Below are 15,606 nucleotides of genomic sequence, written 5' to 3' on the forward strand. Positions count from 1 at the left end.
TGGACCAGATCTGTCTATGCCACCCAGGCGCAGCCACTGCCTCCCAACCCCCTCTGCTCTTTCCCAGAAGAGCTCCTTACCCGCCACTAGTCAGAGCTGAAGCCATACATGACTGGGTGTTTAGCCCCCCTTGGTCCCAGGAGTAAAAAAAAACTTCTCCTTTTCTAACTTCCTTTCCTGCCTTGTGAGGTGGCAGGGCAGTTCCCTGGCTGAGGCAGTTTATGCCCTGCCTCCAGGGCCAAGGGTCATTCTAGACAGGGTGTCTTTTACCAGGTCCCAGTCCTTAGCCTTCCTGACCTGCAGGCCTGGCCTCGCCTTGGCAGCTGTAACACAAAGGGAATTCACGCCCACTTCTCCCAGTCTGGTGCTGTCCTCTAGGTCCACCATCAGCCAGGTCAAGCGCCACTTCCTTCTCCAGGGCTGGCTGCAGGCTCCTGACTCCCTTAGCACCTCCCAGGGGCCATGGCCAGGCCCTCTGCATTGGGTAGGGGGGCACCTGTCCTCCATCTGCCCACCCTCCCTCCACCTGGGCCCTATGCCCTGGAGCCCCCACCTCTGTCCCAAGACTGCCCAAACTATCCTCCTTTAAGTGTTTCCTGCTCTGAGGAGAGGGCTCAGACCACAAAGGGCCCAGGGCCCTCCAGGTCCCCTCTTCTCTCACCTCCGCCACTAGCTTCCTAAGGTGAACTCCACAGGTCAGCCTTCTTCCCTCCATCCATGGCCATACCCCCAGCCATTTTGTACCATTATATAAATATATATATATAAATATAAATATATAAATACAATATGTGAAGACATCTTCTTGGTTTTTATTTTGAAACAATTTTTAGGCTTGTTCTGGGGGTCTCTGTGCTGCCTGTACTGTATTGACCTGTTTTATAGGTGCCTTTTTATTAAAAAGAGAAAATTCAGAATCCAACCTTTTGCCTTTTTGCTTCTGTGTCTGGCTCCTCCACTGCCCAGCTTGCTCTTGGATGCTGGGAGAAAAGCGGGGATGCCAGGGCTTCCCCTTCATTCTGTGGTAAGGGCACAGTCCCCCAGGCCATACTTCTGATTTCCAATGGAGGCCTCCAGTGGTCCTGACTGATTTTAGTGGAACTGGGCTATCCAGAGGGTCCCCAGCAAATGCAGGAGTCCCTGATCCTCTACCCCAGATAGAGGCTGAGAGGGAGAGTCCAGAGTGAGCGAGGAGTAGCTTCCTCTGGTTCCATCTAACTAGTATCCTCTGAGGGGCTGGGCATGGCTTCCTGGGGCTTGGGGACTTCCCTTCCCAGGTCTGCTTCTCACACTGCCCTGCCTAAGGTGACACCATGGAGTAGGGGGTGCTGGATGAGATGACTCCAGAGGACCTTTCCAGGGGGCCTCTGTCACCACTCTTACTCATGGCTAAGGGTCCCCTCTGCTGTGGCCAGGACCCTCTGCTCTAATTTCCATGGCCCCATTGATTGTGAGGAGGGTGGCAAGGAAAGAATGAGTCTGCCTCCTTCCATCAGTGCCCAGAGTTCACCAGGACCCTGGATCCTGCCTCCCCTGGCCCAATCTGGGAGCTCTCCACCCACCTCTGTCTGGCCCCGGGGCAGATAAGACAGCTGGCTTTGATTGTCCCTCTCTGGGGGCTTCGGTGGGAGTTTTTCCTTTCTTCCACCAGTCTCCTTTTCTGCTGGCTTGCCTTCTGCTGTTCCTTAGGACACTGGCTAGCTTCCTACTTGGAGTCTGTCCTCTGTAATCCAGGACCCCTTGGCATGGGGCCAACCCATTGCTGTTTTGGTCACTGTCCGTGATCTAAAGAAGATCAGTCCAAGCTTCCTGCTTGGTCAAGACAGCTGCAGAGTTGATCTGGCAGAATGTCCGAATTAAGGAACTAAGAATTGTTAAGGCCACACTCTTGTCACTAGCTGGCCATCTCGGTTTTAATTTCTGCTCATCCCCAGTTCCAGCTTCTCCTGGCTCCATTTGGCATGGGGCATGGGAGGAGAGGTGGGTATCTGTGGCAGTCAGCAGCCCTTAAGAGGATGAGTGTATTCTGGGAGGGGATTGACTTTCCCTGTGGCCAGGGCTTTGGCCAGCTAGGGTGGGAGGTGTGTGGAGTCCTCTCAGCCCAGGGTGATGCAGATGGGTACAGAGACCTTTTGCTTTGCCTTTGATCTGCTTTCCCTTCCCTGGACTCCAGCCTAGCCTCAGGGCTGGTGGAAGAGTGACAGGGATGTCCTAGATAGAAGCTGCCTCCCTACTGGGAGGTAGCCAATGTAACACTCAGGAACCCAGCTCCTGTTGGAAGGGACTCCACCGCCACTGCCTGCCCCGAAGAAAGCAGAAACAAAGGGGGGTGCTGGGACCTAGAAGGTGGTGAGGGAGGTGGCATTCTCTGACTCAGACAGACTGCTCTTGCGCCAGCCAGGGAAGAGCTGGCACAGGGAAGCAGGGCCGGTGCAACCCAGCTTGGTCAGAAGTCGAGACAGGTCACTTCGAAACTTCACTCCAGCGAAAGTGTAGAGCATGGGGTTGAGGCAGCAGTGGGCCAGGCCCAGGAACTCGCATATGGTGATGGCCACCGGGAGAGAGCCATTCAGCTCACAGCTGTTGTCCACGGCCTTCAGTCTGGCCAGGGTGTCCAGGAAGATGACAATGTGGTAAGGTGACCAGCAGAGAAAGAAGATGCTTGTCACCAGGATGGCCACTCTGACTGCTTTCTGTCGCTGAGGGCGCCGCTGGGCCTGGCATAGTCTGTGTACCACCCCCACATAACACCAGCCCATTACCAGCATTGGCAGCAGAAAGCCCCCAACATGGTAGAGGAAGCGGGAGGTAAACCAGGCATTGGTTTCAGCTTGGTTCTCCTGAGGGAAGGTGCAACGTGGCAGGGAGTCATTGCTGTGGGGTTGGCTGACCTTGGCGAAGAGGATCTCCGGCAAAGCGAAGAGGAAGCCTGCCAGCCAGATGGTTGCACAGGTGATGTGGATGGAGAGGAGGCGGCGGTGACGGTAGGCGTGGACGGCATGAACAATAGCCAGGTAGCGGTCCACAGCGATGCAGGCTAGCAGCAGGCTGCTGCAGTAGAAATTGATCTTGTGCAGAGCAATCACAATTTTGCAGAGGGAGGTTCCCAGGACCCAGCCCACAGAGCCTTCAGCGATAGCAAAGGGCAGGATGAAGACTAGTAGGAGGTCAGCCACCGCCAGGTGGAACAGGAAGGTCTCGGTGGAGCTGCGCGTATGCCGGTGCCGCTCGAGGATCACCAGCACCAGGATGTTGCCCATCAGGCCCAGGAGGAAGATGAGGCTGTAGGCCACAGGCATGAACACAGCCTTGAAGGAAGTCAGTAGGGGCCCCTCAACTGTGGAGCAGAAGTGACTTTCCTGTAGGGGGGTCTCTGTGCTGTCATTGTAGTTGGCAAACTCCTTGTACTGCAAGGACAAGGAGACAGAAGGGTGAGAAACTGAAGACTCCATTTTTCCAGAGGAAGCCTAATGATGTGTAGATGTTTTCTATCCCTCCAGGAGGCTTTTGGCCCTATTCTCTCATATGTCCTGCTGATGAAATTCTAATTTTCTTTGGAGTATCCTTGAACAAATCACTTTGTCATTTCTGACTTCCTTTTTAAATTCTTATCTATCTATCTATCTATCTATCTATCTATCTATCTATCTATCTACCTACCTACCTATGTATTTATTATGATGCTGGGGACGAAACCTAGGGCCTCATGCATGTTAGGCAAGCACTCTATCACAAAGTCACACCCCCCGTCTACAATTTCTGTTATTCATCTGTAAAAGGGATTAATCCCTCACAGGTTGATGATGAGGATGAAAGGAGATATATGCTGTGGATATGCTTTGTAGACTCTAAGGGATTGTGTACCTGTGACTTATTTTTTATTTATGTGTCCTTAGGTATGGAAGGCTGCAGGCTGGGGGACTGGCATCAGGATTGCCATTTGGAGACTGGATCTAGTTGGGACAAGGAGATAACTGTTCCAATTCTGAACAGAATAGAGGGCACTGAAACTGGGGATCCCACTGGCAGGGAGGGAGAGTGGGTACTGATGTGATCTGCTGGTTTCTTCTTGATCTCTCCTCCTATTCCTGCCTGTCTTCATTATCATTGAAATTGTGGTAGCAACCTTCCATCTAGTTTAATCCACTCAAGAAACTCAAGACATGCCATATGACTCTTATTTTACAGAGGAGTGTTGCTGAAGATCAGGTTTGTTTGAACTCATGTATATCTACCTCTGGAGCCAATGAGCAGCACCGCCTGGGCTTGCCTTGAAAGATGCCTGGTGGGGGCAGATGCCCATCCTTAGCAAACTCTCTAGGCGAGGTGAGCCCCGGAACAGAAAGCCCAGGGGCAGAAGGAAGTGAAGGAGGCATCAGACCAGGCCCAGGGGAGGGAGGGAGCCTGTTTTAACTGAAGGGGGTGTGCCCACTATGTCTCCGGAAGTTCCCTCCTCCCCATCCTCCTCCTCTCTCCATCAGCCCCCCCACCCCAGCACTCGGGTTGTTTACCAGCTAACCACAGAGGAAGACATGGTGCCTGTTTTCATACCTTTCACTCACAGCTGCCCCTGCACCTGCTCCTCCTCACCTCCCAGATCTGTTCTTCCCACCCTCCCCATCAACCCCCATCCCCGTGCAATGCAAAACCAATGATACCCAACTTTTTGTGTGTGTGTGTGTGTGTGTGTGTGTGTGTGTGGTATTGGAGATTGAATGCAGGGGTGCTCTACCATTGGGTTACATCCCCAGCCCTTTTACTTATTAATTTTACTTTGAAACAGGGTCTCCTTAAATTGCCAAGGCTGGCCTCAAATTTGTGATCCTCCTGCCTCAGCCTTCCAAATAGCTGGGATTGCAGTCATGAACCACTGTGCCTGGCATAATGCCCAACTTATGTGGGTTCTAAAGACAATTCTATAAATGATCAGCCCCAGGGAGGCAGAGATGGGTGGAGTACTCTGTCCCCTCTCTGGGTGGTCTCACTCAGCCCCCTTTCACGGGGAAAGGGTCTTCCACAAACAGTGGGTCATTCACTGGCTGCCACAGGACTTTCTTGCCACACAGGAGCCCCAAAATGGTTTACACCCTCACTCCCAGTGGTGGGAGAGCCCATTCCCCACTTGGATCTTTCCTTCTGGTCCCTGAAGAAGATGACTCCATGAGAAGGGGATGGGGAAGATACACAGTGATGCAATGGCAAAGCCATCTGCCACCCCCCCTAGCATTGCCCTCTTGTATCGCCTCAGTCCAGCCTTTCTTCACCCTATTGTTCGGGACTGCCATCTCTCCATGGGTCCCTTTCCTGCCAACTTCTCCACTTCTGTCCACTTCTTGCATGGAGGACAGGGTGAGTCTTCTAACACATAAATCCCAACTGAGTGGCACATGCCCATAGTCCAGCTACTCTGGAAGCTAAGGTGGGAGAATTACTTGAGCCCACGAATTTGAGACCAGCTTGAGCAACATAGTCTCAAAAGCAAAACAACAGCAAAGAAGCCCTCCACAAATCTTATCACATCAGTGTCCTGCTTAAAGTCCCTTCCTGGTTCCCTGCCACCTGTAAGCAGTGTTTGTTTCATTTTGTCTTTATCTATTTTTTTTTTCAATTTCACATTTAATAGCAAGGCCATGATAAGAAAAAGGCTTTTTTTTTTTTTTTTTTGCTGCTGGGGATTGAACCCAGGGCCTTGTGTATGCAAGGCAGGTACTTTACCATCTGAGCTATATCCCCATCCCAGAAAAAGGTGCTTTTGTGATAAGGTTCATCAGGAGAAGAATGGAGTAAGTGGAACTCCTTGCATTCACAACAATGACAGTGTGTACTTGAAAGAAATGAGGCTTCTTGGCAGGTCTCCTTGGCAGGGAAAGATGTTCAATATACATTGCTAAATTCAGAATCAGTTGCAGTCATTCCACACAACATGATTCTGTAGACTTAGCAAGTGCCCTTGATTATATTTAGAATGGTTCATTGGAGTCGAGGATCCAGGTTCTCCTTCTTGCTTTTGAACCAGAACTCTTCAATCTTTTTTTGGGGGGGGGGTAGGGGGATACCAGGGATAGAACTCAGGGGCACTCAACTACTGAGCCACATCCCCAGCCCTATTTTGTATTTTATTACAGGGTCTCATTGAGTTGATTAGCAGATTGCCATTGCTGAGGCTGGCTGTGAACTTGCAATCCTCCTGCCTCAACTTTCCAAGCTACTGGGATTACAGGCTTGCATCAACACACCCAGCTGGAGCTCTTTACTCTTTATTTATTTATATTTTGGGGGGTGCTGGGGATTGAACCCAGGGCCTTGTGCATGTGAGGCAAGCACTCTACCAAGTGAGCTATATCCCTAGCTCTTGATCTGTTCACTCTTGACTGTGTGGTCAAAAACACAGTTTTTTTTTTTTAAACTTTGTTTTGTTTATTTATTTATTTTTTAATGTGGTGCTGCGGATCGAACCCAGCGCTTCACACATGTGAGGCAAGCGCTCTGCCACTGAGCCACAACTCCAACCCCCAACACATAGGTTTTTGTTTAAGGAAATTGTTCTATTTTCATTTGCAAGTCATGGACCTCTAGGGTGAGATCTAAACTCCTTTGAGGGCCTTTAAATGCCTCCAAAATGTATATCCCCCTGATCTGTCAAACCTTATCTTCCACGTTACTGTGTTAAGCACTCCGTGTTCCAGGGAGCAACACCCCACCTGCTCCTTCCACCAAACTTTTGCTCAAACTCCTGCTTTGGCCCAGCAGGCCTGTCTCCTCAAGTTTGCCTACATAATTCCTGCCCTTCCTTCAAGATCCAACCTCCTACATACAGCCTTCCTAGCTCCTTCCACAAAATTACAACCTTGCCTGGGGTCAACAGGACTTAGTCTGCTTTTATATTCTGCAGTTCTTGCCTCTTGCATCTATCTAGGGTTCTTTTTGCCTTCTTGGGAATTGTTTTCAAGAGTCGTTTAATATGACCCATTGGCCTCTTACTGCAATTGAGCAGGAGGTCAAGGGGAAACAGAGGTGAGCCGTCCCCCTGCTGAGCACAGGCTTCAGGCAGGGAGGGGAAATGCGGAGGTTGAGGCAGTTAGTGGGGCTGGACTCCACCTATCTGGGCAGTGGCTGAAGCCTGGCTGCCCCATAGTTCAGGGGAGGGCACAGGACCAGCCAGCCTATCTGGCCCACAGGCTCAACTTCTCACCTGCCCTTCAGAGTATCTAGGCTGATTGGTTATTGACTATTTAAAGTCAACACGTGGAACATCTCTCCAGGGACCCCATCTCCAGAGAACCCAAGTTTGTGGGAAGTGGTCTGTCTCTTTCTCCTTGACAATAGGTATTGGTTTTGCAAAGTGCCCAGAAAGAGGGGAAGATGGGAGGAAGCTGGTTTGAGGGGTACTGGAAGTTGGTAGTACATATCAGCGAGAGGTGTCAAACAGACATTTTGGGGGTTTGTGAGTGACATGTGTTAAAGCCACTTCTCATACACAGGAGTGTATTGCTCCCCCAAACAAAACAAAACAAAACAAAACAAAACAAAACAAAACAAAAAAAACCCTTAGTAATGCAAGGTTGGCTCTGCCCCTGGTGGAAAGAGATGAGGAGTCAGGAATCCCGAATGCTGTGGGGCCTATACTGCTTACCAGAGCGCTCGTGACTTACAACAGAGGGAGCGCAGGGTGGGCAGCTGGATGACAGGCTCACTCACTTTTTGCCATAAGAAGCAGCAGAAACCCAAGGCCCTCAAGCCCACTCTGATGGCAACAGACACCCTGTTTGGACACAGACGGGGGCCCATTTGGGGCCATAGCAGCATGTGGCACCAACAGGCACCCACCAGACCACAACCAACACACAGACCAGGAACCCCTGCCCCAGAGAAGGCAAGAAAACATGATAACTGCAGTGAAGCTGGGCACAGAGCTGGGAATCTAGTTAGAAAATTGCCATGAGTACTGGGGCAGGATGGGGCTAGGGCAGCATCTGGCAGTAGGGTGGGGTAGGGAAGGTGGGGTGCAGAGATTCAAAGTACTTGGCCCAAGGTGGGGTCCACAAATGTTCCTCTTCTCTTTCCCTCCATGTAGGACCCAGGCCCCTCCCTGGTAATTAAGATCTCCAAACCCCATGTGACTTCTGTGAATGATGAGGCCACCTTAGTGCCCTGGGCTGGCCAGGATCTGTTGGCTCAGATTCTCTGTCAGCAGGTATTGCAGGGTGAGGCTGGTGGTCTAGGGCATTCCTCAGGGATCTACCCTGGACTCTCTCCTCCTTAGCACTCTCAGTCCTGCCTGGAATGGAGACAGGGCTGGGGGATACTTTAAACGATGCAGAGTTCTCCATGAGCTGGCACCACAGGCCCAAAGTAATCAGGTGGGATTACATGAGTGAAAATAGAAATGGGTGTGGTGGCAGAGGCCTTTAATCCCAGCAGGTCAGGAGGCTGAGGCAGGAGGATCGCAAGTTCAAAGTCAGGCTCAGTAATTTAGCGAGTTCCTAAACAATTTTGCAAGACTCTGTAAATGAAAATGGCTGATACTAGTGGGTTCAATCCCTGGTACCAAAACAAATAAAAACTCTAGTTTTTCTAAAAACAAACAAAACAGAAAAACCAAAGAAGAACACCCCCCCCCCAAAAAAAAATAAATAAATAAGAGGAGAGAGACAAAGCATCAACTGTCCAGGGAAAAGCGAGGGAAGAGCTGGTCACAACAGTTCGTGAGAAAAAAGACTTGGGAGTTTGTGGACTGAAAGCTTAAAATGAGTCACTAGAGTGATGTGGCTGACAGCAAGGTAACGTCATCTCTAGGTGAACAGAAGCCTCTGATCGCAAGCCTTTCGTTGGTCTGGACAAGGGATGAGGTAGTCACTTTGCTGAGGGGTTTAGAAGACTGTCCTGGAAGGGAGTTTTCAGGTTCCAGGGGTGTAGAGAGTCTGGGAAAGAGAACACTGGAGTCCATGAGAGCTGTCTTCAAGAATTAGAAAGAGCCCCCGTGGGCAAGAAGGCAGGGATGGACCCTGGTGTGAGCTTCCAAGGGGGCAAGTAGGAGGAATGGGCTGAAGTTACGGGGTGGAATTTCCGTCAAAGGAGGGATAACTTTCCAATGGCAAAATTGTCTAACACTGGGAAGGAGCCCTTGTGAGTGACAAATGTTTAAGTGAAAGTTCATGGGAAGAAATTCCTGCCTGCCCTGGGAAGGAGGAGACTGGATGTGGCCTTCAGCTGCCTAATGCGCCCAGCTCCTGTTCTGGGCTCCCAGCTCCCAGCTCGCAGCTCCCTGATCCCATTTTGATTCTCCCATCCCTTGCCCAGGACTAGTGGTTCTCAGCATGATCTTTCCCCCCTTAGTACCAGGAGTCTTTTCTCCCCCAGCCCGTCCTGCAACCAGTGAATTTCCCAGCCCTGAGGAGGGGACAGGACTACCCACCAAGCACATGGCCCCGCCCAGGCCCAACCTCAGGACTCCAAAGACTGAGTCACCCTGGGCTAGGGAGGCATCTACACACAGAAGCTGATGGGTCATAGCTGTGGCCATGAGGACCACATATATCTCTGCGTGGACATCCCAGCAGTCAAGAGCTGGAAGTGGAGCAGCCAGGGCCTCTGTCGTTTCATCTTTCAGCCGTGTGAAGGCCCAGGGGTCTAGAGGAGTGAGATTGGGCTCCTGGTGTGAATGTAGGTTTGCACACTCTTCTTCCTGAAGGCCCACACTCTGAAGACCATCTGAAACTCTTGCGGGTCATTTGTTCCAGCTCCTCCTTTTCTCTCTACCTCTCTTTCAGGAGCAAGCAGTCAGACCCCTCTTTCATCTCTCTACCCAAGGGTTTTGGCCCTTAAGAGTGTGGCACTGCTCTGGCAGTGGTTTTGGGGGAGACTTTAAGCTACTTTCACCTCTGCATTGAATCTTTAGATTTAAAGGGATCCCCACTTTGCACCTCAATATCAGATTGCATTTTAGGGACTGCAAAGCACCTGCAGACATGTCTCCTAGCAAGTTCTTAAAACTATCTCCTGGGATAGTATTGATTTGAACTATTTCACCCCCCCATTCCTGAAAGAATACTAATTTTTGTGTTCTGATTCTCCATTTCAAATACATGGCTACTTTTTTCTTTCTTTTTTTTTTTATGGACAAATACCTTTATTTTGTTGATTTATTTTTATGTGGTGCTGAGGATAGAACCCAGTGCCTCACAGGTGCAAGGCAAGCGCTCTACTGCTGAGCCACAATCTCAGCCCCACATGGCCACTTTGAAAAGCTATCCTGCCAAGAGTGGGGTCAGATCCAGTTTGTGACACCAAGGAAGGCAAGAGAAACTGACAGAATCTCTGTGGTCTGTGTGCCTAAACCTAGATTCCCCCCAATGCTGATACCTTCCAGGATGGCCTCAGGCCTCTCCCTCATTTCTGACCCCTACAGCTACCCTGCAGTTGGGCCTTCCACTGGGTTCCTCTGGGACTTTTGAGCTGGTTGCTGTGGGGGGATCCTTCCCTGCCGCTAGGTAAAGCCCAGAAAAGCCTGAGCTGGTTTTGGTTCCTCTTCTTCTCACCTCTTGGGTGAAATGTGACAGTGCATGTGGACTGGATTTGTAGTCTGTGATGCTCTGGTCACACTGAGGTCATGGTTGGTGGTGATGGGGTCAGGTAAAACCAGGTTTGGGGGCTTAGACCAGCCTCCCCCTGCTCTATGGCAGTTGGCTGGTATGTAGGGCAGGGCTGGAGGTATAGTTCATGACCATCCCAGGTCCTGCCTCTACCCAGAGGTAGTGCTTTCTCCAACAAAGCTTCCTCTACACAGGATCTTCTGTCTGTCTATCTAGACCTGTCTAGACCTACCTTCCCAACAAGGTGGTTCCCTGGCATGTCCACCCTGAGGTCCTGGCTCCTTCTTTCCAGTTCTTAGCCATCTAGATTTTTTTTCTGTTTGTATCCTTCATTTATGAAAATTAACAGCCCACCTGAGGAAAGCAGGCATTTCATTTTATTTTTTGCAGTACTGGAGATTAAACCCAAGAGCACTCTACCACTGAGCTGCATCCTAAGTCCTTTTCATTTTTTATTTTGAGATAGGGTTTCACTAAGTTGTGGAGGCTGGCCTCGAACTTGTGATCCTCGTGCCTCAACCTTCCAAATTGTTGGGATCACAGGCCTGCACCACTGTGCCTGGATGAAAGTAGGCAGTTTAAATGGTCAGAGTTGATCTTAGAATTCAAGAGCAGGAAGGGAACACAGGATGGCCAGTTTATGGACAAGAAACCCAGTTCCAACCCCAACACTGAAGTGTAGAACCAAATAATCTGGAAAAATGGACCAGTATTTAGTTTGGACAAAGGCAGGGAGGGGAGTAGGAAGCAAAAGGAATAGAAGAAGCTGGACGGATTCCAGAGGGAAATGTGAGCTAAGGATTCAACTGTACCATAAGTCAACAAATATTTTCTGGGGCCAGGTGTGGTGGCACATGCCTGTAATCCCAGCAGCTTGGGAGGCTGAGGCAGGAGGATCACAAGTTCAAAGCCAGCCTCAGCAACTTAGGAAGGTCCTAAGCAACTTAGCAAGACCTCATCTCAAAATCAAAAAGGGCCAGGGGTGTGGCTCAGTGGTTAAGTGCCCCTGGGTTCAATCCCTGGTACCAAAAAATATTTACTGCAGCAAGGGGTGGCTCAGTTGACTCAGTTGTTGTGGTTTAGTATACACAAGGCCCTGGGTTCCATCCTCAGTTCTATAAAAAAACACAAACTCAAAGCAACTGTTTAAGAAGGCACTCCGGCAGGACCCTTCTGCCTACTCTTCCAGCCCAGAGCCTCTGTGCTATGACGCTGCTAAGGACAGTCTGCTGAGCAGTGCTGCTCAGGGCCCTACAGGGAGACTAAGCTGGAGGGGGACGGTCTGCATTCCCAAGGGGACAAGAGCCTCGGAGAGAGAGTATTCAGGAGGTAGGTGAAGAAGGGAGGGGGCACTGGTGGTGGCTGATTGAAGAAAGGCTCCAGAGCCTGCAGGGTTTCAGGACTCCTGGGCTCTTGGCTAGACCCTGATTGAGGGGTCCAGGCACATTCAGATGCCTGGATAAGGACCACCGGCTTAAGGTATAGCATGAAGCCAGTTGCCAGGTCTCTCTCCTTGGGATGGAGCTTTTCTACATGACATGGAACGTGCCCGGTTATCCCCCTGCCACCACCTGCCTCTAGTAGGTCACGCAGTGAAGTGAGGTGTGCAGTTAGGGGAAACTTTTGAGGTTTCTCAGAAGCCAGGAACGGCCAGATCTCCAGGTGGTTATTAAAACATCCAACTGGGTCAGGGCTTGTGGACAGCTTGAAGCTTCGGGTAGAGGATACCTGGCAGCCTATGAGGTGCGGCCAGTGGCCGGCCTGGGGCTGGGGCAGGAGCACATTACCTTGGAGGGCAGTGAGGTTGTAGGTTGATCTGGGGCACAGCCCAGACCTGTGGTTAGACTCAGGGCCGGCTGCGTTGGCGTGCCTCTGGGCAGTCACAGAGGGCCTGAGCTTAGAAGGAGCTCTCACTTGGCTCTGCTGTTGCAATCCTGAAATTACTAACACTTTTTCAACAAGGGGCCCTGCATTTTCATCTGGCATTGGACTTGAGAAGTCATCAGCAGGACCTGATTAATAGATGGATTAGTTACACATCTGTTTTAACCGGTTAGATCCCAGAGGCCAGACTTGGTGTAAAGAACCTTTCCCTTCGCTTCACTTCTGCCATGTCCCACTGACACTTCCCAGCCTGTGACCTGGGCAAGAAGAGAGGCAGCTTTTTCCAAGCAACTCTGGGATCACAGTGGGTAGAGTTATAAAAGGAGGGAACTGAACACCTGCTTAGGGTGAACTTAAGGTCAGGAGCCAGGGTCTGAATCCTTTATGACCTAGGCCAGAGTGCAGCTCAGAGTAAAGCCCTTTCACCAGGGATGGCCAAAGACCAAGACAAAGTTTCCAAGAAACCTTCTTAATCAGTCCTCTGCTGCCTGCATACCAGATCCCTCCTTGGGGGTCCTCCGGTCGAGCCACTTCCCACATTCATCCTTCAGGAGTTCAGTGACAACCAAGTCAACTGAACCATGATGCTTCATTGCAGAGACTCAAGCGTGCCAGACCCTTTTATTGTGTGTGGTACCGGGGACCATTTTTGTAGCCCACCTAAGAAACCCTTCCAAGAATACCTTACCTCTAGAGACTCCAGTTCTTTGCAGAAGGCTACAACATGCTCTATAAGACATTTATAGGATTCACACAGGGCTCTCTCCCCAACTCTGCAACCCCTGTTCCCCAACTCTGGCCCCGGGGATCCTCTCCCTTGCTACCATCTGGTCTCATGCTTCCTTGGGTCTAGAACATAATCATTGTCTCACAGATTCCAAAGGTTACTTTCTTCTTGGCTGGGCCATAAGCCATTTGAGGGCAAAGATTAAGTCTTCCACTTCTCCATCCAACATAGAATGTCATGCCCTGATGATATAATCATATAGCAAGAGATGAACAGCTCTACATTGATTGATTGATTGTGTAGCAGTGCCAGCCTCCCAACACAAGGACAACCTCCAAAGTGCTTTCCTGTCTAGTCCCTTCTTCCAGCCCAAAGAGGTGAGGGGAGGATTTGGTATTGAGAATGGAGAGGCAGAGTCCTGGGTCCCTGGTCATATAGCAAGTCAGGGGAAGCTGCCGGGCCTGGACCTGGGTCTTCCAACTCCTTCTAAAAGATGTCCATCAAGGGCAGCAAGTTTACTTATCCACTGGAATGGAAAATAAAACCTTAAAAGGCAAGAGCTGATGGACCCATCTAGATTCTGTAGATCTACAGTAGAAGGGGACTCCCAAGTTGTCCTCTCTCCCTTAGACTTTGGCATAGAATATTTAGAATTCCAAGTAGGGCCTGGGCAACAGAGAGAAGCCTGCCCCTACTCACCAGGTCTCCCAGGTTGTAGTTTGTGAAGTCCATGTCGAGGGCCAGGGGATAGTTCATGGCTGCAGCTGTGCGTCACCACGCTGGTCACTGACTGATGCTGAGAGGCTCTGCGTCTGGTGCCTATGGAGAGGTGGCAGGCGTCAGCTGCAAATTTAAACAAATGACTCGCACGCAGTCTCCTGGGGCTGCCTACGGCCCGCTGCCTGCCTTACCACTCACCAATCATCTTTTTTTTTTTTTTTCCACTGGGTCTTTTCTGTTTTTTTTGAATAAAAAGGGAAAATCCCCCACAGCACCAGTGCTCATCAAGCATTTCAACGTCTTTCCTGGCAACTGTAGTCTCAACTGGGGCTTGGGACTGGCAAGAAGGCTGTCTCTCGCTTCTGTCCCTGCACCTCTGAAGCGACTTGTGCCTTGTGTCAAAAACCACAGCTGACAAGGGAAACTCCCCAAGGAAAAGCAGGAGAAGCGACCTTCCAACCACCTGTCCTCCAAGCCACCTCTAGACCCTTTTCACCTTTCTTACCACCATGGTGACCAACCATCTCTGCTTGCCCAGGACTGAAAGCCCCTGGTCCTGGGGAACCCCTGAGTCCTGGGCAAACCAGGGCCCTCAGTTAACCTACATACCACCATCCTTTTGCCCAGTCAGGGGCAAACACCCTTCTCTTGCCAGCTCAAGTTTGGAAGAGATAGGTTAGGATTTTTCAAAGGGAACAACCCTAAAACAGTACTGGAAGGCAAAGATGAAATTACCAAAGGAAAGCACAGCTTCAACATAGTCACGGGGTCATTTTCTGATTCTCAAATAACCATGTTCTACCTATGGATGAACTTGGTTGGCATATAAATCATTAACATCATAGCCTACCTGGCTTGAGAGGACGTCAGAGTTCAATCCCTGGGTTTTCTTCAAGAGGACCCTGTGGCCCAGAGAGGGAGAGTAACTTACCCAGGATCCTGCAGCTAACCAGCAGCAGAGCTCAGACTGTAGTCCCAACTCTACATTCAGCACTTCAGGCTGCTCTGAAAGGCTCCAGGAAACCCTGGCTTTGCCCTGCTGTGGGCCTGGGCCTCTTCTTCTGTGGAGCTCCTTTGTTGATATGGATCCATTTTCCCTCCAGGTCTCTTTTTTGTGGTTTTTCTTCCATGAGAGGGTCCTCACGTGTGGATGTGTTGGTCCACAATGGTGTAAAAATGATGTATGCTCCCAGAGGGACCTGCACAGGGTATACTGTTTCTTTGTGCCCCCTTATTATCACCCTCTTCCAGCCAAATCTCACTGAGATCCTACCTTTTCTAATGTCTTCTCTCACCCTCTCCTCCATGTTCATCATTCCCTTTTCTTGCTTACATTCCTTGTTTCTGGTCCCACCTCACCCCCAACACATGTGTCTTTTTCAGGTTTCGGTGGTGTAATTTTTAGCTTCTGTGCTGTCTGTGGGTTGTTCTCCTTCCCTTCTCCATTCACTCCCCTCAAATACTGCTTTACAAGCCAAGGGTGGTGGTGCATGCCTACAATTCCTGTGATTTGGCTGGCTGAGGCAGGAGGACCACAAGTTCAAGGCCAGCCTTAGCAACTTAGTAAGACCCTGTTGCAAAATAAAAAATGAAAAGGGGCTCAATGGGAAAGCACCCCTGGGTTCAATCCCCAGGACAAAAAAAAAAAAAAAAAAAAAAAAAAAAAAAAAAAAAAAAAAAAAA

General features: G+C 50.2%; 1 protein-coding gene across 1 annotated transcript; it reads right to left on the bottom strand.

Moving 5' to 3' along the window:
* Positions 1 to 792: 792 nt before the first annotated feature.
* Cxcr5 (C-X-C motif chemokine receptor 5) lies at positions 793 to 14,062 on the bottom strand. The gene is made up of 2 exons (XM_015489660.2): positions 13,903 to 14,062; positions 793 to 3,407 (listed from the first exon to the last, which is right to left on the bottom strand). Exons 1-2 carry the CDS (start codon positions 13,957 to 13,959, stop codon positions 2,340 to 2,342), a joined length of 1,125 nt encoding a protein of 374 aa, XP_015345146.1. The 5' UTR covers positions 13,960 to 14,062; the 3' UTR covers positions 793 to 2,339.
* Between the last annotated feature and the right edge of the window lie 1,544 nt (positions 14,063 to 15,606).

This window comes from Marmota marmota, unplaced genomic scaffold, assembly GCF_001458135.2.
Source record: "Marmota marmota marmota unplaced genomic scaffold, marMar, whole genome shotgun sequence".
NCBI lineage: Eukaryota > Metazoa > Chordata > Mammalia > Rodentia > Sciuridae > Marmota > Marmota marmota.

Excerpts from the sequence above, each read along its gene's own strand:
- Cxcr5 (XM_015489660.2), bottom strand. The coding sequence starts at position 13,959 with ATGAACTATCCCCTGGCCCTCGACATGGACTTCACAAACTACAACCTG. Across the intron at positions 3,408-13,902 it reads ACTACAACCTGGGAGACCTG|TACAAGGAGTTTGCCAACTA; the intron begins GTGAGTAGGGGC and ends TTGTCCTTGCAG.